General features: G+C 52.8%; 1 protein-coding gene and 1 long non-coding RNA gene across 2 annotated transcripts; both read right to left on the reverse strand.

Annotated features, from left to right (window-relative positions):
- Positions 1-2,612: 2,612 nt before the first annotated feature.
- On the reverse strand, positions 2,613-6,472 carry HLX (H2.0 like homeobox). The gene is given in 5 exon segments (XM_035322984.1): positions 2,613-3,451; positions 4,187-4,371; positions 4,826-5,005; positions 5,479-5,636; positions 5,638-6,472. Coding segments are annotated over 5 exon segments (1,284 nt in total). The 5' UTR covers positions 6,060-6,472; the 3' UTR covers positions 2,613-3,112.
- A 4,161-nt stretch (positions 6,473-10,633) lies between these two features.
- On the reverse strand, positions 10,634-13,075 carry LOC118164711. The gene is made up of 2 exons (XR_004749627.1): positions 11,911-13,075; positions 10,634-11,162 (listed from the first exon to the last, which is right to left on the reverse strand). It is a non-coding gene; the product is annotated as an uncharacterized LOC118164711 (long non-coding RNA).
- Between the last annotated feature and the right edge of the window lie 9,271 nt (positions 13,076-22,346).

The raw sequence follows: 22,346 nt of genomic DNA on the forward strand, positions 1-22,346 counted from the left end.
GGGGGGGGGGTTAACGTGACTATTCTTATTTCCGAGGCTGCCTCGAGTCTTTTCGAAGGTGGGATGTTTCTGGTAAGAAATAGGGCAAGAAGAACAGGATATCGTTGGTCTTGGTAATACGGGAAATGTGGGGTTATTGGGAAGCTTCTCCCCGAGAAGGAGCCGACAGGACCTGGCTCAGACGAGCCCGGCTGCGCATCTGTGCGGCTGTGGACCCAAAGCTCGCAGAAGGGGCTCAGATGACGAGGAGGCACGAAAAGGCCTCCCGGTTCGTTATTTATTCGATTTCCCACACATGCGAGGCAGGGAGGAGGCGGAGAAACCTCCGCTCTCCGTTCGACAGCGTGTACCGCTCCCATTCCTTGCCCTCCCCTACAATCGCACGTCCGAAATAAACCCGAAAAAGTTCCGCTGAGCACTCGGGAGCGAAAATCCTGAGAGCCCGGCCGGGACAGCACCGGGCAGTGCCAAGGGAAGCCCCTTCCGACACCCCCTCTCCCCCCCGGGGGATGTGGGGGTGTCTGGGCCCCACCGGGCAGGGGAGAGCCGCTCCAAGACGGCCCCGTTGCAGCGGGTGGGCGCAGCCCCAGGGATTTGGGATCGGGAGGTGCAGGTCTGCAAAGAGTCACAACGGATTTAGGGGGGAGAAAGGAACCGTCTTGAAGGCGGTGACCACCGATTTTAAGAATCGGATCAGCGGGGTAACGGGGAACCCTCGCAGTGTGATGCTCGGCATTTCGCATTCAGAAATAACCAGCATCAAAATCCTTTCGTGTTATCAGACGTGGGAGAAATAAAGCAAACAAAAAAGGGACTCCCCCAGCCGTTTTCGGACCTTATTTTGGGTGGTTGTTGCATGGCGCTACGGACAGGTCGACTTCCGCGATGGCTACCAATGGCGCTGTCTGCAGCCATGCCGCTGGTTCGCCTTTTTCCGCGGAGGTTCAGCATCTTTACCAGCAGCCCCGCGGGACCAGGCGAACTCCCTTCCCACTTGAGACGGGCACAGATCTCCCCAGCACTGCATCTTTCCCAAAACTCGTTGTCGTTGTTTTGCTCGACTCGCCCCAGGAGATGTACAACGGAAGCAATGTGGGACAAAGATTTTTTTTTTTTTTTTTTTCATTTCTCAAGGGGAGAGGAACAAAATTACTCTCCTGGCCCCGCCACTTGGCCGGAGCAGCCGCCGAGGTACGCGGGGCCCTGAGCCTGGAGGCGCGGGGCCGGCCCCCTCGCCTTCACCTCCTGTTCTCCGGCCAGATTCGGAAGGATTTTTAGCTCGTTCGTTTGGATCTGAGCATCTTTCCCCGTTTCCACTTGCTTCTCACCGGTGTTATTTTTCCCCCCTTTTTGCCATGTTATCGTAGAAGGGTGCGCCTGCTCTCTCCCGGCCGCAGGGTCCAGGAGGGGGTTCCCTCCCGTCGTTTGGGGAGACCAGGGCGTTATTTGGAGGCGGCCTCTGGGCAGCCAGCCCCGCTCTTAGAGGAGGCGCAGACTCCCCTAGTCCAAGGGAAGAGAAACTAACCCGACTCGCCTTTCTTTCCCCGTGAGAGCAGAGCCACCCCAGCCCCTCTCTCTGCGACTCCCGAGCCGTGATTTGCCCCGTGCCCGCTCCGCACGGCTGAGCCTCGAGGAAACAAAGCCCTTCGCGTCCGTGAGCCGCATCGCGCTGGTGTGACGGGACAGAAATAGCCGCGTTTCGCCGGACATCTGTCCCACGGCTTCCCTCGCTCTTGGCGGAAGTTACAAATCCCTCGCAGCAAACCCCGCACTGACGTGCACGGCAGCGGCCCCGCGAACAGCCGCTTGCTGGGGCTGGAGGCAAGCTGCAGGGCACCCTGCGCGCCTCGCGGCCCCCCGAACAGCCGTGATACCCCCTGAAAAACCTTCAGGGGGACCCGAGTTACTAGGAGCCCTCCAGCTCCTTTCCCCGATGCCTCCCGGTTCCCTGGTGCAGCAGGGTTCTCTGACCGCTCTCCCCTGCGCGGGCGCAGCAGAGTTTTACGCGCAGACTTCTGAAAATCACCCTGCCCGTTCTGGCTCTGCGCACTCCTTTACCCTTCGGTTTCCACTCCTATCGACCCCTCTCCCCCCCCCCCCCCCGGGGGGGGGCCGGCCCCGGGGCCCCCCCCCCCCCCCCCCCCGCGGTTATGACGTCACGGCGGGCTCCCCCGTGACGTCACGGCGCACTGTCCCCCCCCGTCCACCCCGACGGGACGCGGGGGGCTTGGCCGGGCGGGGGCGAAGCGGAGCGAGATCGGCGCAAAGCCGCGCCCCGCAGCCCCGACCCTCGCGGGCAGCCCCGTCCGATCGTGCGTTAAAACCAAGAGCCGCCCGTAAATGAACGCGCACACATCTGTACGTGCAAGTGCAATCGGCTGCTTGCTCGCCCAGGCGCAATTTTGCGTAGTCAAATCCTGTTCTTGTCCTCGCCTTCGTTCTCAAAAGAAGGGGAAAAAAATAAATTTAAAAAAATATAAATTAAAAAAAAAGGCGAAGGCTGCATCGGGAGTCCCTCCCGGCGAGGAGCAGACAGTGGCTGTCTTTGAGTGAGGTGTAGGAAGCTGGGTCAGCTTCACCAGCCATCTCCCCTGGTCAACAGACTGACGTGGTTACAAACCATAGCAAACATTTTATTTACAGGATATATATATATATATTTATATATTTTGTCAGTGCAGTATTTCTTGGCCGGATTATTCGAAGCAACACGTCGCAACCCACGAGGATGCTGGCAAAATACTTCACATTGTAAATTGGTCGGGGGGAGAGGGAGGAGGGAGTTCAGAGCCACGTTCTCGGAGTCCCTCGCTCGGACCTTCCTGGAGAGGGCGAGGGGCGGGAGACGGAGAATAAAATTAAAAAAAAATAATAAAAATAATAAAAAAGATGAGTCCCGCTCTCCTGCGAGCAGCAGCGCCGCAGCTCGCCTCTCCCCCATCGTCCCGGGGCCGGAGCTCCCGCTCCGCAGCCGCTCCGCAGCCGCTCCAGGTGCGGGTGCGAGGCCCGCCGGGCCTTCGTGCAGCGCTGCGGGGCCGCGGCCGGGCGGCAGCGAGGAGGAGGAGGACATAAATTAGCGCGGGGGGGCGGCGGCGGGGCCGGGCCGCCCCGTCTATAGCGCGCCCCGCGGCTCGGGGCTGGCGGCGGGCGGAGGGGACGGGAGGCCGGGGCTGCCGGGGGGCTTGGCGGCCCCGGCGGGGGGCAGGGTCTGCTCAGCGCCCTCAGTCCTTTCCGTGTCGCTGGGGGCCATGTCGAGGGAGTCGGCGTCGCTGCTGTCGCTGTCGCCGTCGGAGCGGCTGGGGCTGCGCTCGGGCTCCCCCGCGGCGGCGGGCGGCGGGGCGGAGCGCGGGGCCGCCGGCTCCGGCTCCGGCGGCGGCTCCTTGTCCTTCTGGGCCTGCGCCTCCTTGGAGTGCCGCCACTTCATCCGGCGGTTCTGGAACCACACCTTCACCTGCGGCCAGGCCGCCCTCAGATGGGCAGCACGGGACGCGCCCGCACCGCCCCGCACTGCCCCGCACAACCCCGCACCGTCACGCACCGCCTCGCACCGCCCGGCCCTCTCGTTCTCCCCGCAGGCCGACCCGAGACAGGAAAAGAAAAAAAAAAGGTCCACCCAGACATCCTCGTCCTCCTCTGCCCCCGCCCTTGGGCGACTAAGGTGGCTTTTTCCTTATTATTTGTGCATTTCAATAAAAAAGGGCCCCCCTTTTTGCTTTGATATTTTCTCTCTCTCTCTCTCCCCTTCTACTTCTTCTTCCAGGAAACCAAATCTTGCTCAAGAAACCACAGCGTTATACAACTCCGTGCGCTGCCGGCCCTCAATAGTGGAATCATCGCAGAGTGGCGTTTAATGATTCCGTTTGAAGAAGAGTTTTCACTTCCCCTGAACTGAGGATTTCACAACACGGGGAGAGATTTAGAGAGAAAAAAAAAAAAATCAAGAGCGAGAGGCATTAAAAATAGTGTGTTCGCCTCTACTTCCTTTGACCCAAGCTGCCTCCTGCCGCGAGTTGCACTGCACCAAAGCGCATCCTGATGCTCGGCCCCAGGCCCTGCCCCCGAGGGGGGCCGTAAAAGAGCAAGGAAGGCAAAAAGCTTTTCTGCCCCCCACCCACAGTGTTCCCCTGAACAAAACTGGAAGTTAGGAACCCGGGCGCGCACGAAACACAAGCGAAGCCGCCCTTACTTGAGCATCCGTCAGCCCCAGCATCGCCGCCAGTTGCTTTCTGTCGGGTTTGGTGACGTACTTCTGGATTTCGAAGCGCTTTTCTAAACCTTTCCTCTGCAGGTTGGAAAAAACAGCCCTGGACCAGGAGCGCTTCCTCTTGTAGGTCTGAGGCAGCGTGTCCTTGGTTAGCACCGCATACGGACCTGCGGGGACAAGGAGACACGGCCGGGGGGCGGCCCCGTTAGCACCGACGCCGGGACGAGGGGCTCGAAGGAGGCAGGGGCAGGGAAGGCCCGAGCCTACGAGTCCTGCACACGGGCCTGTGGTCCTTCCGACACGGACAGCACGGATTTTAGCCCGTGTTTCCCTCTTCCCGCCCCCTCCCCCCCCCCCCCCCCCAGCCCCTTCTCTCCAGGCCCAGGTATTATTTCTGACACTGGCCGGGGGAAACCTCTGCATCAGGCCCTAGCCGCTATGAGTCCCCCCGCGAGATGCCCCAAGCCTGAGCCTCACTAGAAAAAATAAAATCGTGGAAAAAAATACAAAAATAAAAAATAAACATAAAAAAAAAAAAGTCCTGGCGTTTCCAAGCGCCCAGCGAGTCCCTTCGGGCCCAGGGGCCGCTCCGGGACGGACAGAGGGGGGGACGGGATGTACCTGGAAAAGTGTCTTGAAACTGGTGCTGAACTGAGCTCCTTGGGGTTGTGTTTAAGGGACCCAGAAGAGCAGAGGCCTCGTTAATGGGGTCTAGAGACGCGAAGAACTGGCTGGCGGAAGGCTGCAAGCTGGGGAGGTGAACCCCGCTTTGGCGGCTGGCAGTTAATAAGGAGGTGAGATCTGCGAGCACAGAACAAGCACAGCTCCGTTACACCGCGGTCGAGCCCCAGAGCCCGGCACGCTGCGGGACCCCGGCGGGGCTCGCCCTGCCTCGGCTCGGGGGGCGCGGCGGGGCCCCGGCGCTCGGACATCCTCCCCTCGATGGCTGCTCTCTCAGGATGTTTACGCGCTGCGAGGGGAGATTGATGGCAGCGAAAGGCTTTAAAACCGGCCCTGCCGGCCCACGAAAAGCCCTGGCCGGGCCGGGGAGGCCGGCAGCGGCCGGTTCAGCTATTTTTACGCTATCGCTATTTTGCGGAGCGGCGCAGCGCGAGGCCGGGGGCTATTTTGGGGGGGGGGGGGGGGGGGGGCCACTAAAAACTCGTCCTCACACCGCTGACGCTTCTCTCGGCCGGTTCACAAAGGGGGGAGAGCCGCGGGGCCGCGCTGCCGCTTAAAGCCTCCCCAAACCCGCGCCGAGACGATTTCTCTACCTCTCAGCGTGTTGCCTTCCTTCACTTTGGGGTCGAACTCCGCCGACAAGATGCGGTCGATGCCGAATTTCAGGTCCTTGCTGGCGGGCGCCGGCGCCGAGCCGTGCGTGTGGCCGCCCGGCACCCTGCCGGGGGCCGGGGCCCCGCCGCCCCCCCCCCGCCGCCGCCGCCGCCGCCGGGGAGCGGTGCTGCGGGGGCCGGTGGTGGTGATGCGGGGCGTGGAAGGCGGCCGAGAGCGGCGAGAGGCGCTGCGGGAAGGCGGCGGCGGATGGGGCGTCGGGGGCCACGACGGGCGTGGGTCGCAGCGGCGAGGCGGCGGCGTGGAAGGGGCCGCCGTGATGGACGGCGCCCAGCGCCGCCGGCAGCCCGGCCCCGGGGCCGCCGGGCAGGCTTTCGGCAGGGCCGCCCGCCGCCTCGCCGCCGGCGTGGAGGATGTCGGCGATGCAGAAGGATGGCTTCTTGGCCGCGGCGGCGTCCAGGGGAAAGCAGCCGCCGGCGCCGGGCCCCGACGCCGAGCAGTACGCCGCTGACCAGAGGCTGAAGTTGGAGGCGTAGAAGGGGGCCAGGCCGGCCGTGTACATCCTGGCGGCCGCCGAGCACGGGCTCTCCTCCCCGCCGGGGGACGCGCGGCCCCGCCGCTCAGCTGCCGGGAGCGCGGCGCGGAGCTGCCCGCCGCCCCGGGAGCATGGGGAGGGATGGCGGGGCGGGAGGCGGCGGCGGCTGCCGGAGCACTTGCCGGAGGGGCAGGGGAAAAAAATCGAAAAAAAAAAAAAGTCAGAAAAAAGCGGAAAAAAAAAAAAAAGGAAGAAGTCCCCAAAACCCACGGCGAGAGGGAGAGCGAGCGGGCGAGAGCGGGAGAGGAGCGGCGCAAACAAAACAAAACAAACCCCCTTCCCCGCACTGGGGAAAAAATCCACCCCTCCCCAAACTTTCTCTGGCAGCCGCTCCCGGCCGCGCCGCAGCCCTCGCTCCCGCCGCCCCCCGGCACAACGCGCCCAATCCGCGCTCCGCGGGGCCGGGACGCACCGCCCGCTGACACGCCCCGGGCCGGGCCGGGCCGAGCCGTGCTGGGCCGTGCCGAGCCGGGCCGACTCCCGCAAGTGCCCCGCTCCGTGTGCCCCCGGCCCGGCCCGGCCCGCAAGGTGTGCGCCCGTGGGGGAGCGCCCCGAGGGGGAGCCCCCCGCTGCTCCGCGCCGTAGTTCCCAGCGCGGAAAAACGGAGCCGCAGCCGGAGCCTGGAAACGCTTCCCGGTGCAACACGTTTCCTCCCGGCGTAAATGAGCCTCGGCCGGGCGGTAGCGAAATGGGTGTGCAGTAATCATGCTCGCAACGGACGGATTTTGGGGAGCTCCGGGCTGCTCGGGGCCCAGGGCGCGTTGAGTCCTGCGTTAGCAGTGGCTAACTAATTGTGGTGTGTCGGCAATCACATTTTAGAGATTTTTCACTCTGCTCTCCACCCGATCTGTTCGCACACCCCTTCCACCGTAAAGACCAGTTCGTAATTTTGTGCGACTTTGACAACCGAATCAGCCCCATTTTTTATTTTTTATTTTTAAGAATACAGTCATAAACTATATTCGCTGGAACGTTTTAGGGACAAACATATCAATGCTTATTTCGTGCTTTTTCTTCCCTCCAACATCCATATCTGTCCCTACCTGACTCCGGGAAAAAAAAATAAAAATAATAAAAAAATAAATAAAGCACAACAACAGCATTTTAAGTTGTAGTTTCCCTAGCCGGGGCCGTGTAAGCCCGTTGCTGCTGTTGTGAGCAAGCTCCTGGGTCAGACGATTGCAGGTTTGCTCTGCTTTTGTTTCAAATTTTTTTTTTTTTTTTTTATTTTTTTTTTACATAGATTCCAAAATTCGGAGCCTTTTCCAGGGAACCGCCAGAAAGCCAAACTATTTTCCTTTCACCAGGTATGAAGATGTAGATTTTGGGGGGATATTGAAACCACCTGTAATCGAGTGTGAGCACATTTCTAAGGCAAATGCCAGCGTGTCCGTGGGCACGTGTAAAGGCGAAGCCCGTCCCTCAGGAAAGCCCAGGCACGGCTTTGGTTTGGTTTGTTTTTTGTTAGCGGTATTAAACCGAAAAATAAAGAGGCGACGGCTTGCCAAGACGTGTCCGAAAACAAGGTGAAAGAAAGGGTAGGTTAGCTTTGAACTTTTCCTGCCTCGACAGGGGAAAGCACTTTTCCTTGCGTCTCCCCCTCGCCCCCCTTACTCCCCTTGTGCAGATGACCCCAGAGCGGCTCTGCTGGTTTCAAACCGGATCAAACGACTCCGCTTTCACTTGCGTTTCCACGGCGAGGCGAAGCCGTGCCACCGGCCCGCTACACGGAAAGGCAACGAACTGCACCGTTCCCACTGCGTCTCAGCTGCGCCTCGCCAAGTTCCCATTCCCGGTGCCACCGCTACTGCTCTCGCTGTCACACCACCCCGGAGATGCTCTCCAGGGCGGGAAGAAAAGGTGTTCGGGTGGTATTTTTTTTTTCCTCCACTTTTTTTCCAAGAGTTTATTTCAGAGCCCCCCGCGGGCAGGTGCGCGCCCCTCCGGGACCCGTGCATCTTCCGCGGTTCTGTCTTGCTCCCCCCGCGGCCTCCCCGGGCAGGGCCGAGCCTTCTCCCTGGAGGCCCCGCGGGCCTCCCCGCTCCCTTCGCCGGGCCCGGGGCTCGCAGGGCTCCGCGGCGGTGACAACGGCGGCGCCTCCTCCCCGAGCAAGGAGCGAGAAGGCTGCAGGAAACCCGGGGCTCGCTGCAGCCCAGGTCATCTCCTGTTTTTTTTGAGAGGTTCCAACCCGGACTAAATGAGCGGATGTGCCTGCGAGATTTGTCCTAAAATAGAAGCGGCTTCAGTATTTTAGGATACAGCAGAAATCCTTATTTCTTCCGGAGAAAAACTTCATAATGAGCGCGAGCACTTCCCTTTTCAATATTTGTGCAACTTTATCTCGACCAGCAAGTTGCTTTGGTGACGCAAATCCGCCCTTGTGTATTGCAACTACAAAAATAAATGCAAGGAAATCAATTCCCTTCTAGCAATGAAAACATAAATATACAGCTGCGACTTTCCCCTTTAATCTTGCTTTCCGAGGGACTCGAGAAGGAGGCGAATGAACTGTGCAGGCTGGAGAGATGCTTTTTTTTTTTTTTTTTTTTTTTAAAAAAGGTTCGGGGGGACTTTTTTTTTTTTTTTTTTTTTTTTCCCAACGAGGCCGACATTGGAGAGATGGAAAAGAGTTGTTCGAGTTTCTTACGGAGACAGACGGGCTAACCCCGAGGCGCTGCTGCAGCCCGGCGGCCCCGGGCAGGGAGCATCCCGGAGAGGGGGGGCGGCTGCGGGGGGGTCGGGCAGGGCTGCCCACGGGCTGCTCCTGCCCCTCGGAGCTCCGCGGCCCATCCCGGCTCTCCCTGGCTCCCCCCATATGGCTTTTATGTTCATATATGTCGTTCCGTTTCTACCTCTACCTATGCATTTTATATCAATATACATTTATGCGCATCTCCAATATATAAAGGGCCACTCTCCCTGTATGTAGGAGCTTTTTAAAATCGCCTCCATCTCGCTGCAGCGCTGCTCCCGGTGCGGCCGCCCCGATGCTGCGGGGACCCCGCGCTGTGCAGCGCCGAGCACCCGCGGGCCCCGGGCCCCAAAGGCCGGGCTCTGTCGCCACCTGCCGAGGCGGACGGCACTTCGGGGACAGCCGGGAGGCTCGCACCGGTGGCCGGCTTTGGTCCGGGGGGGTACGGGGGGAATCAGCTGGGCCTGAGCGCTTGCAGCACCGGGGAGAGGTCTCGGGGTGCACCGGCAGGGATCCTTGGTGGGAATTCAATCCATAGGGCATGATAGAGGTACTCTGAAGCAAAATCGCATTCGCACAAAACACTGTGTAGTCCTTCAGGTCCCTTCAGATGGAGAGAGCACTCGCAAACCCTCATTCCCCTCTCTCCCCATCTGCCTAGATCAAAGTCCCAGCATGTAAGAATGTAAGAGGGCACTGCATCTTTCCACAGCCATGTTTACAGGGAAAGGAGTGACCTTTTTTTTTTTTTTTTATGAAAAGCTGCAGATACATAAATCTTAGAGGAAAAAAAAAAGTCAGGGTAATAAATAGCAGCTGGAAAACAGAATCGCTCTGCAGCCGCAGGAAAGGAGGCTGCGTTCTGAGGAGCAGCAGGGTCAGGACAGTCCCTTCTTTGGGGTTTCCTTGGGGTTAGATCAGGCAGATCCTGCTCCATCTGCTGGTTTTTGGGAAGCCCATTTTTAGGCATCTGATGCTGGGCAGACAGCTGGGTACAGTGAGTCTGGAGTGCCGTAATGGTTTAAGCTGCTCACGGTTGAAGTGCCATTCACCTGCACTTGCTTTATCCCAGCCTGCCTGCCCCCATCTGTGGGGATGTCAATCTGTGGAAGATTAACTCTACCTGGAAGAAAAGGCTTTCTGCTGTCACATTTCCCAAACTCTCTTCTTTGGCATCACAGATAACATAGGTTCCTCCACCTTTACACTGCAGCCAGACCATAAACTGCCTGAAGATTTTCACAGTGATTTTCCAAGCCACACAAGCCCAGAGGTCTGCAGAGAGCTCTTCTGCAATTAACCTCCAGGAGCTGATTAAAGGTGACACAACTCACAGCAGTGCTGACTTGCTGTACTCCTGTGCAACTGCTGGGGAGAAAGGCGTTTGCATGCACACCCACGGCTAGGTTTAACAGGAGAATTTCCATTCCCATAGCGGGTCATCCTCTGATGATTTGTCAGAGGAACCCCATCTATTTGTCCCAGACACAAGCTGGGTTGTGCAGTAATGCATGAGACCCCTGGTCCCTGCAGTAACAGTGCCCTAAAGTTGCTGTGCAGAAAAGCCAGTCAGTGTCTAAGAAGGAAACACTAATAACTGCATAGAAATGCTTTAAATAAGAAACAGATTCCACCTTCCTGTCAACAGTGGTCAAAAATGTGGGGAAACTGGAAATAAAGCTATCAGAATGCAAGCATATGAAAAGCAAAGTCGACTCATGAAGGAACATAATTTCCTAGAAGTAAACCGTAAAATTCACCTGGATCTGAGAATAGTTACTGTGCTTCTTCCAGCCCTCCTTTCATGTTCTGAGTGGACTTGAACATAGCGGGTACCAGCTTGGTGAGCTTAAAACCAGTTCATTCTTTATTAGGAGCATATACAAAATCCCAGCAGAACAAAGCCATCACAACCCTTTAAAAAAATAATAATAAAAAGATCCCAACTTAATCCCTTTGGCCCAAGGGAGATGCTTTCTTTCCCATGGCAGGCGCTGCCATAGCTCTGGGATGCTGCCTGCAGAAAGAGCCCTTGCTCTGCACATTCAGCAAATGGAAACAAAACCAGAGCAGGCACGGTCGATGGAGCATGGCAGCACACGAGGGAAGTCATTTCCTACAGATACCTCTAACACATCATTTTATAACTCAGTGCCTGTGGTCTGGTTAGCCTTATCTTAGCCAAAACACTGTAGCAGTCATAAAACATACTTTGCTTTTATTTCTGCACAAAAATATTACCACGGGATTTTGGCTATTCGTCCTGCAGCAGTGAATTCCAAAGGTTCGTTATCTTCGGTGTCTGAGGTCACTGTCCTTTTCTTGTTTTGCTGTCTCACCTCTCAGCTGGCTTCTCGAGGCACTCTCTCATCCTGCAACTTTGAAACAGAGAGTGGAAAAAAAAAAAAAAAAAAAAAAAGTCTGGCCAGTTTTTTCCTTTCATTTGTCACCGTGACTAACCCAAATGTTTACCCTTGACCCCAGATGTATAGAAGCTTTTCCAGGCCAAGAAATTCTCCTTTTCCCAGCTAAGCCATCCGTTTCACTGGTGCCAGTGCTAATGCGAGCACCGCCACGCGCAGCTCAGCCGAGCAGCACCAGCGCGGGCGGTGCGCCTTGCCCATCGCTAACGGAGCAGCACCCTCTAGTGCACGCCGGCAACGAGATCTGCAACACCAGCACGCTCCTGGGGCTACGATCAGCCTCGGTGTGTGGCTGCTAGGGGTGGGGGGAGATCAGCCGCAGGGTTTTTCCCTTCCCAGCTTTCCCAGGTTTCCTTCTCTAGGATCACCTCTGTGAGCCCGTGAGATGCTGGATGTTAGCCGGGCCCCCAGCAGACCCAGGCGGCTTTTCTTTCATTATTAGACATTTCCATGCTTCTCATCACTTTTCTGGGTGTTAGAAGGAGGGAGAACACGAAGGACACACTTGTGGCAGACCCCCAGCAGTGGGTCCATCCATTCCTGGATGCGGAGGCAAGGTAGCAGTGGTGTGTCATGCCCCAAATCCCAGTGGCCAAATGCACATCGAGGGATTTTATAAAAACACAGAGCTCCCCTCTCACGCTAAAAATAACCGTGAGTAAGCAGCTGCTTGAGATTTTGGAAAAATTAAAAATAAACATACCTGCTTAACCAGAGGTGGAAATTTTGTCTAGCGTTTCAAGGCTAGCGCTTCCTTTCGTTGAGACCTAGGACTGAGCTGTGGCACTTAGCCGAGGAAAGTGAATTAGTCCCTCCAAGGTGACGCTGGGGCTGAGGAGCCAGAGTGCGCCCACACAAACCCCGGGGTGAGAGCGCTGGCCCCATGTGCTGCAACAGCCAAGATCCACACAGCCCTGGGAAAAGCTGACGAGGCATCAGGGCTAATGAGCTATGCTGTGGTTTCACCTAACCCTAATGCTTCTGTGCTTTAATGTACCAGGCACCATCCCTTGCACATCTGTGGCAGCATGGAAATAAGGCAGCAAGGCTGTGCCCAGGGCTGTAGCACTGCCCGAATGCGCCGGAGCAGCCCAGCCCCACTCCCTGCACCTCCATGGGCTGGGCGGCCCCTTCTCCGCACCACATCTGGATATGGCCCTGCTGGTGTGGGAAGGGGAAGGCTTACGATGACTGTAAAAACCCCCAAACCCATAGTGTTGGAGAGAAGAAACAGCTCTCCACCTTCTTGGTCTGTACACTGTATTTTACTATTCTCTTCAAATGAAGCAAACACCATTATTTCCCATTAGGTGTTCCTGGTGCAGGAGTATTTCATTGAAAAATGATTCTTTAATGCTAATGGGAATTATGCTCCTAGCATGATTTATATTAATAAGGCATGTGCAGTTCCTTAGTACATTCAGACCCAGATGGGAAATAGGATTAAATAGGATTTTTTTTTTTTTTGTCCTTCCCCACACATCTGATGAAGTGCTCCGAGCATACAATTTAACAAGCTATTCTCCTCTGGCCTTACAGATGAAAAATAGTCCGTTGTGTCGACTCCTCAGATGCCTATTTTTACACCTTCTGTTTGTTCTTAGTTTGACGTTGTTAATCACAGTCCCACCAAAGCCCTATTGTTCAGCTCTTCAAGAAGAATGTTGTTATATTGACTGTTTGTGCGTCAGCCCAGCTCTCTCTGGAGCTGCACTTGGATGAAATTAGATAATTTCCATTAGTAGAACATGCATTATTAGTCCCCAATGCCAAATTGAAAAGAGAGCCAAGATTACTATTTCTGGCCGTGTTCACCTCAGGAAGGAACCTTCTCAGCTTTAATGGGATTTTGCTATTGTTGGTTGCCTTCTGTTTGACACCGTGCCAGTGGGGTTGAAAATTGTTTAGAAAGCTGCATGAAATATAATAGAGCCCAAGCCATTTGCTGCAGCACATTCCAGCGTGATGTTTATTTTGAAAAAAAAAAAAAAAGAAAAAAAAAAAAAGAAAAAAGAAAAAAAAAATTATTGTCCTTGGCAGAAAAAAAATCCCACTAACTTGACTCTCAGAACATACGCTTCTTGTTGCTCTTGTGTTTTCAAAAATTGCTGCCAGTATTGGTATATTAGGCACAGAGGTGATAAGTCTAATAATATTTATAATGATCTACATGACTTGTAGAAGTGGTTTACAGGCACAGGCTGCATCATTATGACAGGAAAATAAGCCGAGGGGTGCCAGGTCAGGTCAGATCCCAAAGAAAAAGCTTGAGACAGCATTTGTCAATAAAATATGCATCTTTGTTTCCTGCGGCTCAGTTTTCTCATCTGTAAAGTGGGGTCAAGAGCACATCCCAGACACCCAAAGGATTTTGGAGGACACGCTCTCTGTACTCTGTCATTGTGGGTGCTGGGGTCTTCACCCCACCAAGGTAGCCTTCATCCCCTTCACTCCTTCCCTTCCTCTGCTGGGTCCCTCGTCGTGACCTCCCCTGCATCTCGGGCCGCCACTCCTTGAACACCAGTGTGAGAGAGGAGATGGCAGAGTGAACTCTTGCTCAGCCCTGAACTCCCCCCAAGTCTATTTTTCCTCCATATAGTACTGTTTTGTTCTATGAATGCAGTCTTAAAATAATTATTAATGAAAGCGGAGTTGACTTTGGAGCAAAAGTTTCCGGTTACTTGGCATTTCCAACGTGTAAGCTATCTAAGGGTAGTGAAACGCGGTACATTTTTTGGATGAGATCGGGATCCAAAAACACATTTTCCCTCCAGGCTCCTTCAGAGCTCAGAGCCAGACCCACCTCTACTGGACCCTTGTCTATTCAAACCCGTAAGAAGCTGAACAAATAGACCGAAGTTACCCATCTTCAGGAAAATAAATACAGTGAGCAATCTTCAAAGCCTTCGGACAAGGATCCACTCCACAATGTAGGCGTTATCATCGGGCTCTAAACCAGAACACTCTTTGGTTTACATTAACCTATTGTTTGTTTCTATTTTAACCCACAAACACTGACTGTGGAGCCTTGGCTTCGAACCATCCACCAAATAATTAAAACTACGGCAGACACCAGCCAACAGGCTTCCTCCACATGAAGCTACTCCACTACCTGCCTGCCTGGAGCTGCTCCATCAGGAAAAACACCCCAGCAGCCTGCAGAAATGCGTGCACCTCCCCAAACCCTGTGGTTTCGCCAGCCCCAGCAGCCAGCCTCCCTGGATTCATCAAGGTGAGGCCTGTGGGTGCTAAAGGGAGGTGTCTAGATGGTGCTCAGGTCTCTGTTTTTGTAGCTGCTCCAACAACATCCACCCCACAACAAGCTCCGGAGCTGACTCAACAAACGAAACATCCACAAACCGGAGGTCAGGCAGAAAATAATCTGTGTTTACAAGGCTGGGGGAGCTCATCTGCACCCTGGCTATCTCCTTGCATGGAGCGTTTGTCTTCTCACCGACCTTTTTATTTTTTTCCTCTTCATGCTGTGAAATGTTCATTGTCTCCTGCTAAGGCGAGTTTGATAAGGATCTTGCTGAGAGCGGCTTTTAGGAAAACCCATTGCTCTGAAAAGGAACCAACCATTGTAGAGACAGCACTTCAAAGTTATAGCAGTATCTTGTTTTTCTGTACCAAATAAATAAATAAAGTGAAGATGAACAATGTGTTTCCATTTACGGGGGAGTGTGGGAAAATCCAGGTCTCATCAGACTGGGAAGCCGAGCGGCGTATGCTGACTAAGAGACTGGAAATAGCACAGCTGTCAATTGAAGGAATTTGGGGTTGAATAATATCACGGAGCAGGGTGGTGCCATTGGGGGCAGGCAGGAACCCTGGCCCCAAACCTGCTCCTTTGAACTCTGGAGGATTCACACAAGAAAACACGCAGCCTCGGCTGGACACCTCTGGTCAAAGGGGAGTGCAGGTTGCGTCCAGCACAGCCCACTCTCGGGATGGTGGTGGCAGTGGGACACCAATGCTGTGGCCCCATCATGCACCCCAAATTCATCATCACCTCCAGCTTCTCAGCCAGCGAGAAAGCAGGGATGCCTGAAGTGTCCTTTAATGTTTTCTCCTATGGATAATTGCCCTATTTTTTCTTAGCTGGCGATGAAGGGAGAAAATGCAGGAGAGATCCCATCCTTTGGTGCTTTGGGACTTGGTGCTGTTTTAATAATAATAAAAACAAAATATTGAGGAAAAAAAAAAAACAAAACTGCAGTATATCAGCATGTTTTTAAGGTTGGTGGGAAAAAAAAGACCTTCTGGTCCCAGTGGTATCAGCAAGGACAACGTCTATTGGGCTCCAGTTCTTTAAAAAAATCTGAGTCATGCAGAGAGTGCTCAGCTCAGGCAACTCATGGCTGGGGAGGGGAAACAAGCTCCTCGTCTAGTGTCTCATCAGAACCTCATCAAAATTAGCATGTCTTTGGAAATGTGTTCTCCAATGCAATGAGATGTCTGCTGATTGCCCAGGAGGAGAGGGAAGACAGGGGAGGAGAGGAAGGGACATTTCACCTCCAACTCACTCCAAACTTGCTAAATTCTCCCCTGCATTAGCTGAAGGGAAGAACTAGACATCACACTCCACCTGGCAAGATATTTTTTTCCCCTACCCTTCAAAAGCTGGAAAATGGGTGTCTGCACTGCAGGAATTTTTCTGAATAGGTGATGACAGTTACAACTTTATTCCTTTTTCCACAAATTTAAGGAGATTTAAGTGAGCGTCCCGATCTGTACTACTCACAGAAACAGAAAGGTTGCTTTGCAAAGATGAGTGCAGGCATAGACCCCCCCACGCCCCTCCCCACCCATGGGGAGGGAGGACTAGGTGCACATGCATGTACATACACATACCTACATGCATGTGTGGGCACAAAGCAGCACCACACAGGCAAGCACATGCTGCCTGGAAAATGGAACTGGGACAAGGAATAGGGAGGAATGGATTCAGCTATTTCACTCTTTCCCAGAAATGAGCTCCTTTGAAGGTTGGGAACAACAGAGTGTTGTCATAGGGAAGAAGGGATCTGCCTGCATTACCTGTTTGAGTGTATTACCGTAGATCCCACTGGGGACTCTCCTGTCTCTGGCTGAAGTAACAGTCATGGCAGGAGCTCACCCTCTAGGAGATGTTCCGGAGAAGCCACCTGTATCTTGCTCCAGGATACCTGAAGAGGGAGAAGAGCAGCACCTGGCCCTTCCAGATAGAATCCACTTCTCAGGGCAGTCATATGCTGTAGGATCAACTGTAATGTTGCTTTTGGTTAGATGGCTAAATGAGAGGTCAGATTTTCCTGGCACTGTACAATTTAGGGCTTGTTCCTCAGGTTCAGGCTGAATGCTGTTGTCTTGATCCACCCCAACTACAAGCAAGCAAGGATTTCTTTTGCTTCTTCACTACAAATATTTTCCCTGAGAACATCTCGTTTTTTGGGTTTTCAGCAAAACCGGGAGGTATCCAGTTTTTTATTTTTTATTTTTGCTTGCATGTCACCCATATGCAGGCATATGATGGAGTCCCCCAAGGTCGGGATCCAGATTTACAGCCCCAGAAATGAGCCTGACTAGAATTTCACTTTGGACCCATCTCTCCAAAAACACTGCAAATCTCTCTGTAACAAGAAAACGAGGAACACTTTATAACCCTTCTATTCATGACTGCTCCTCCAAATTTAAACACACATTTAAAAAATAAATAGGGCATGGGTGATGTGCAGGAATAGCTTACTGCTTCTCTTTTTTTTTTTTTCTTTTTTTCTTTTTTTCTTTTTTTTTTCTTCTTTTTTTTTTTTTTAAGTCAGTGAAACAGCCTTAAAGAGGCCCCCTTGAACAAGCACTGTTCATTTATTTTTCTTGGAAGCTTCCAGTGTCCTTAACTCCTTTTAGACACATGAGAGGTGAATGATTAAGTCGAAGCCATTATCTTTGCATAGAACATCTCTGCTGGCAGCTGGCCAAGCAGAGAGGAAAAGTGAAATGCAATAAAACCCGCCAGAGCTATTGTGTCTGAGCAGATCCTGTGGCGAGCTGCTGGGAAGCCTGGCCGAGTTGAAAAGAGGTCTCTGGGTGGGGACTGGTAATGAGGCAGGGCACCGTTTGGAGGAGTGCTTTTCTCGCCAGAAATAAGAGCATATAAATAAATTCTGTGAGACGAATCCAACCCTCATTTAAACAGGTGCCACTTGGCCAGCTTTGCCACTCGCCCATGGGTCCAACAGACTTGTGCCCCAAGCCAGCTAGCCACCTCCTGCTCTCTGCCACCCCTCAAAGAACATGAAATAAATTATGCTTAACAGTGACCCACTTCAGGGGAAGGCATAATGTTTGCTATTCCTGATGTCTGGGTGCCCCATCACCAAAGCTGTATCAGTTTGGATGGAAACTAGACCCTGTCACTGCAGGTACCAAGTCCTCATCATCCAAAGAACAGCAAAAATCACATTTTGCCTTAGATCTTAGTCATGACCAGGCTTTGGTTGCAGAGCTGTGCAAAGCTCTGTCCCTGAGACCTTGCTTTGGTCAAATGTTGCCAGATGAGTTTTGGAAGAATGAATCTTGTGCACAGAGAGTTGAGCATCCTCAGGGCTGCTCCTTGGGCACCAGCAGTGGTGGTGACCAATTTCTGGCATGCAGCTCGAGGCCAGCACCGAGAGGCTGCTACATTTACTCCAAGGAGGCTTGGAGGCATAGTCAGCTGTGGGTGCATGAAGCTGCAAGCCCTGGGACTGCAGACTGCACCCGGGTACCATTCACTGCCCTGTGTTTTAGGACCAAACACGTGGTAACTCACTGGCCTCAACCTTACAAAACGCCAGGCAAGCGAGCATCTAGAAAGGTTACAACTACACGTTGTATGGCTGCATCTGATTCAGCAGAAATTACACGGCATCCTGAAAATGAAGTGATTTAAGGGCCTAAATAATTTAATCCAACTGTGGAATTAACTTGTCTGCAAGAGAAATGTGAGATGCAAAATACTGACTGATTTATCACTGCAGAGGAATTACAGGCAGTGCTCCTATGTCTTGGTCAGGACAGACACCAGTTAAGTCAGCAAATGGAGTGGTGGGATTCACACAGGGTTATGCAGGATACACGTATTGAATCTGCTCTGAAAAATTGCCTTACTTGCTCATTTCCTTTTAAAAAGTGACTTGTACCATATTGCAAATTGTCCCCAGACCTGATTCTGTCAAGGGAAAGCTTGAAATCACCACCACAGGCCCATACATCTCCTGTACCAGCTGACTGCTGCTTTGGAATCACCCTGGTGGACTTCCTCAAATTAAAAAAAAAAAAAAAAACCAAAAAAAAAAAAAAAGCCAGAAGGAACAAGGAACATTTACGTCACAAATCACATCTGCTCCTGTAATTACTTTTCTGCTGGCTGATTTCAGCAGAGAAGGAAACCTGCCAGAGCTGGTATCCAACAATGGACTACGAGTCACCTCCTTGAAGACACGAGTTTTCTGAAGGGGGAAAAATGTGGTGCACAGCTGATCTGCGGTGCGCTGCCATGAAGACAACAGAAAGTCAAGTGTTTGGCTTGGAGAACGTGTTCATGGATCACTCGCCAGGAAAGGAAAGTTTGGAAAACCTCTCCTCTGAACTTCCTCTGTGTGCAGGTAGCCACGCACTGCACGATGCCCAGGTCACCTGCCGCACTGTGCTACTGCAGAAGGGGAAAACTCACGAGATCCTCTCCGTGCTGGCTCACTGAGCCTTAATATCAAAGCCCCACGTAATCATGAGATGAACAGTCAGGCAGTGGTGCCAGCAGTGTGCAGGACAACAGCGCAGCAGGTAGGAGGTGTTACAGTGCAGGTCACTTAGGCAAAGGAAACCTGACGGGAGACAGAAAAAGAGAAACAAAATTTTGCGTTGTGCTAATAATAATAATAATAATAATAATTTCAAAAGAAAATACATTGTCTGCTAGGCAAGGAAGTGTTTCTTCTGTCTACAAGAGTGAAAATCTGGGATAAAGCAAAGCTCCTTTGTACTGCATGCCTTATCTCAGCTCACCTTATAGATAACTTCCTTCACCTTCTCCAGCACAGATGGAATGTGAGCCTCAACAGAGCCAGGATTTCTTTGTTTGGGTTTGAGGCTGCAACAGGTCAACCTGAAGCATTTCAGCACAAAGACACAGCAAATACTAATGCCTCAGGGTGGTGGCACCATGTCTGAGCCCAGGTGCCTCCTGGTGCTGCAGCAGCACATTCGGTGCTCTGGGGAGACATCCTGGGCAGGGCTGAGCTCTCCCTGGGCTTGCTCAGCACCCTTGCCTTGCCATTGCCACAGCAGTGATGTACCTCCAAGAGCAGTGATAAGGTTTCTTTTCCTTCCCTGCACAGCGGGCAGCACCACTCATCTTTCTTATTTTTGACTCTTTTGGACATCATTTTGTCCCAGTGGTGGTGGGCTCCCATAACCCTTGCCAGCTTCCAGCAACCCAGCACCAGGCTGGATGCACATCCCCAGGCCTTCCCCAGTGCTGAAGCAGCCAGCCGGGATGGGGTGGCTGCGATGGCCCCATCGGGGAGTGCCTGGTCAGGGTCCCACGGGAGGAGGCTTTGGCCGCGTCCCCACGTCAGCTGTTGGGAGAGGGCGGCGGTGACTTTCCCAAGCAGCTGGAAAAACAATCTGCCAGGAGCCCTGTGTCCAGGCTGCTAGTGTGACTTTTAGCGCCAGGTCTTTGGGGACCAATTTCTGTCAAGCCCGGAGCACCAGTCCCATTTCATTCATCTTCATTTTCTGCCTTTGCTTCAAGAAAATCTAAAAATTATTCCAAAACTATTGTTTTAACAGACATGCAATAAATCAGATATTGTAAGGGGAGCGCGCTGCCACTCCCTGAGCCAAACACATTCCCGTATTTCCTGGATGAGGATGGTGACCATGAGGACAAGCATTACATTTCAGCTCTGCTCGGCCTGAAGTCAGCGAATGGCAAGAGGGTCTCCATCTGGAGTCATTTTATGGCATTAGAGTGATTCTCCTCCAGCAGCAGCCACCGCCTGCTAATATAAAAATACTTAGGAGCAAAAGCAATACATTTTATTGGGTCTGTAGGAGGAAAAAAGCCCTATTCAAGACTTCCATTAACTTTGATGAATATCTCCAAAGAGATTTATTTTTATAACAACATTGGAGCAAAGGAATAAAAGCCAATTTTCTTGACACTCAAAATTACAATTTCTTACCAGGGTTTGCAGCCAAGCCCTGCTCACCTTGCTACCACGAAAGACACCTTTGAAAGACAGAACCCTGCTCCAGGAGGAAGGATGACATGCAGGAGAGCTGGGCTCAAGTTTTGGCACTGCCAAAAGCTCCCTGCAGAAGCTCTCTGCTGTTTCTCCATGCTCTTGCCACCTCCCCATCACTGATTTCTCTCTGGGGTGTTCAGACCAGCTCCTAGAGTTCAAGACACTGAAGTAAACATCCTGTTTTGGATCCTATCTCCTGCAGCAGGGAGCTCCTCTGCCTAAGAACACATCATATAAAAATGTTTCCTCCAACCTGTTTCAGGTTTGCCACCTTTTAGTTTATTTGAATGCCTCTTGTTCCATTGTTACATGACATGGTCCCACTGATCTATTTTCTCTAGACTATTTACTGTTTTCCTTCCCATCTTCCCAAATGATTATACCTCATGGTGTCGCCTTGTTGCTCTCTACAGCTGTTGAAGAAAACCCACCAACCTGTGTCTTTGAGCTGTCAGGACTCTGTGTGAGGCAGGCAGAGCCCAATCCCATGGCCCCACATCATCCAGGCATCCCAGATGTGCTGGCATGGAGAGGTCAGGCACCAGCAAGCAGGAAGCTGAGGCCAGTGCAAAGGTCTCAGGACGGAGGGCTGGCACAAGCAATGGCAGCAATGGTTGGCACTCTATGGCTGCAGCCCCTGCTGGATATTTAATTAGAGGGAAAGGGTGACAGGTACCTGCCCAGCAGCTCCCATCCCTGGATGCTCAGCCCATCATCTGCCTCACGGCTCAGAGCATGGCCATGAAATGAAAAAGCACTTGAAGCCTGATGCCTTTCAGCTGTAAGCACACCCTTCCCTCCCTGGAACAAGAGGGTCTGGTCTTGGCCCCTCATCAAGGTTGACAACATTTACACTTTCAAAAGGTCCAAAGTTCAGGTGCTTGTAAACGAGGAGAAAGACAACTCAACTGTATCAGGACATTGTCCCCTAGAGGAGGCAAAGCGGGAATGGCAGACACGTGTCCTTGCTGGGGGAACATGATCGAGCTCTTAGCTCTGCTTCCAGCGACCGAAGTCCCAAAAGGCACGATGTGCCACCTGTGTGAGTAGTGCAGGCTCTGCAGAGCAGTGTGCTGGGACTGTCCCCAAGTGCAGCAGCAAAGCAATTTGGGGCAGCTCGATTTTAAAACAAGGAAGATTCATATCTGAGGATGGTTATTCATCTGTTGCATCTCTCTGCTTCCGCCTCAAAAGGGAAGCTCTACATATGACCAGCAAAACCACACTCAGTCCTCCCAGCCCTAGGAGCAGAACATCTTGAGAGAGACAACAAGCATCCTCTGATCTGAGGCAGGCTTTTCAGATTCAGAAGAGCTGTGTGATAGTGGCAAGATATCTAATCATCAGGGACTTGTGTTTTGCAGAAAGGATCCTTCAGTGGTTGCTTTGATCCTGCTAACCATGTGTCAGCTCACTGTCCATATAGGCACCACTTGCAGCATCAAATCTCTTCCAAACTGCACACGGGATGCCTCCAAGTCCAGAGGAGTACAAAGCCCAGGTACAACAAATCCATATCCCTTTCTCCCAGATGAAGCGAGCATTTCTTTGCAGGCAGGCCTGGGAAGAAGGAGCAGGCTCAGCCCGTCCCCTGTGTCTGACTGCCCTCTACCCGACAGAGCGGGATGCACAGCCGGCAGCTCACTGTAATGGGGCCCAATCCCTCCCCTCAGCAACCAATGCCTTCAATTATTAAAAAAAATAAATAAATAAAAAGAAAGAAAGAAAAGAAATGCATCCAGCCCTTAGGACATACCCTCTCTAGTTTCTCAAGACTCATGCCACAATGCCCTAAGTAAGGAAAATGTGCCACTGCGAATGTTTATAACATCTGATTTAATGTTATGCAGCTTCTCTCAGCCATAAACCA

The sequence above is a fragment of the Oxyura jamaicensis genome, chromosome 3 (assembly GCF_011077185.1).
Source record: "Oxyura jamaicensis isolate SHBP4307 breed ruddy duck chromosome 3, BPBGC_Ojam_1.0, whole genome shotgun sequence".
NCBI lineage: Eukaryota > Metazoa > Chordata > Aves > Anseriformes > Anatidae > Oxyura > Oxyura jamaicensis.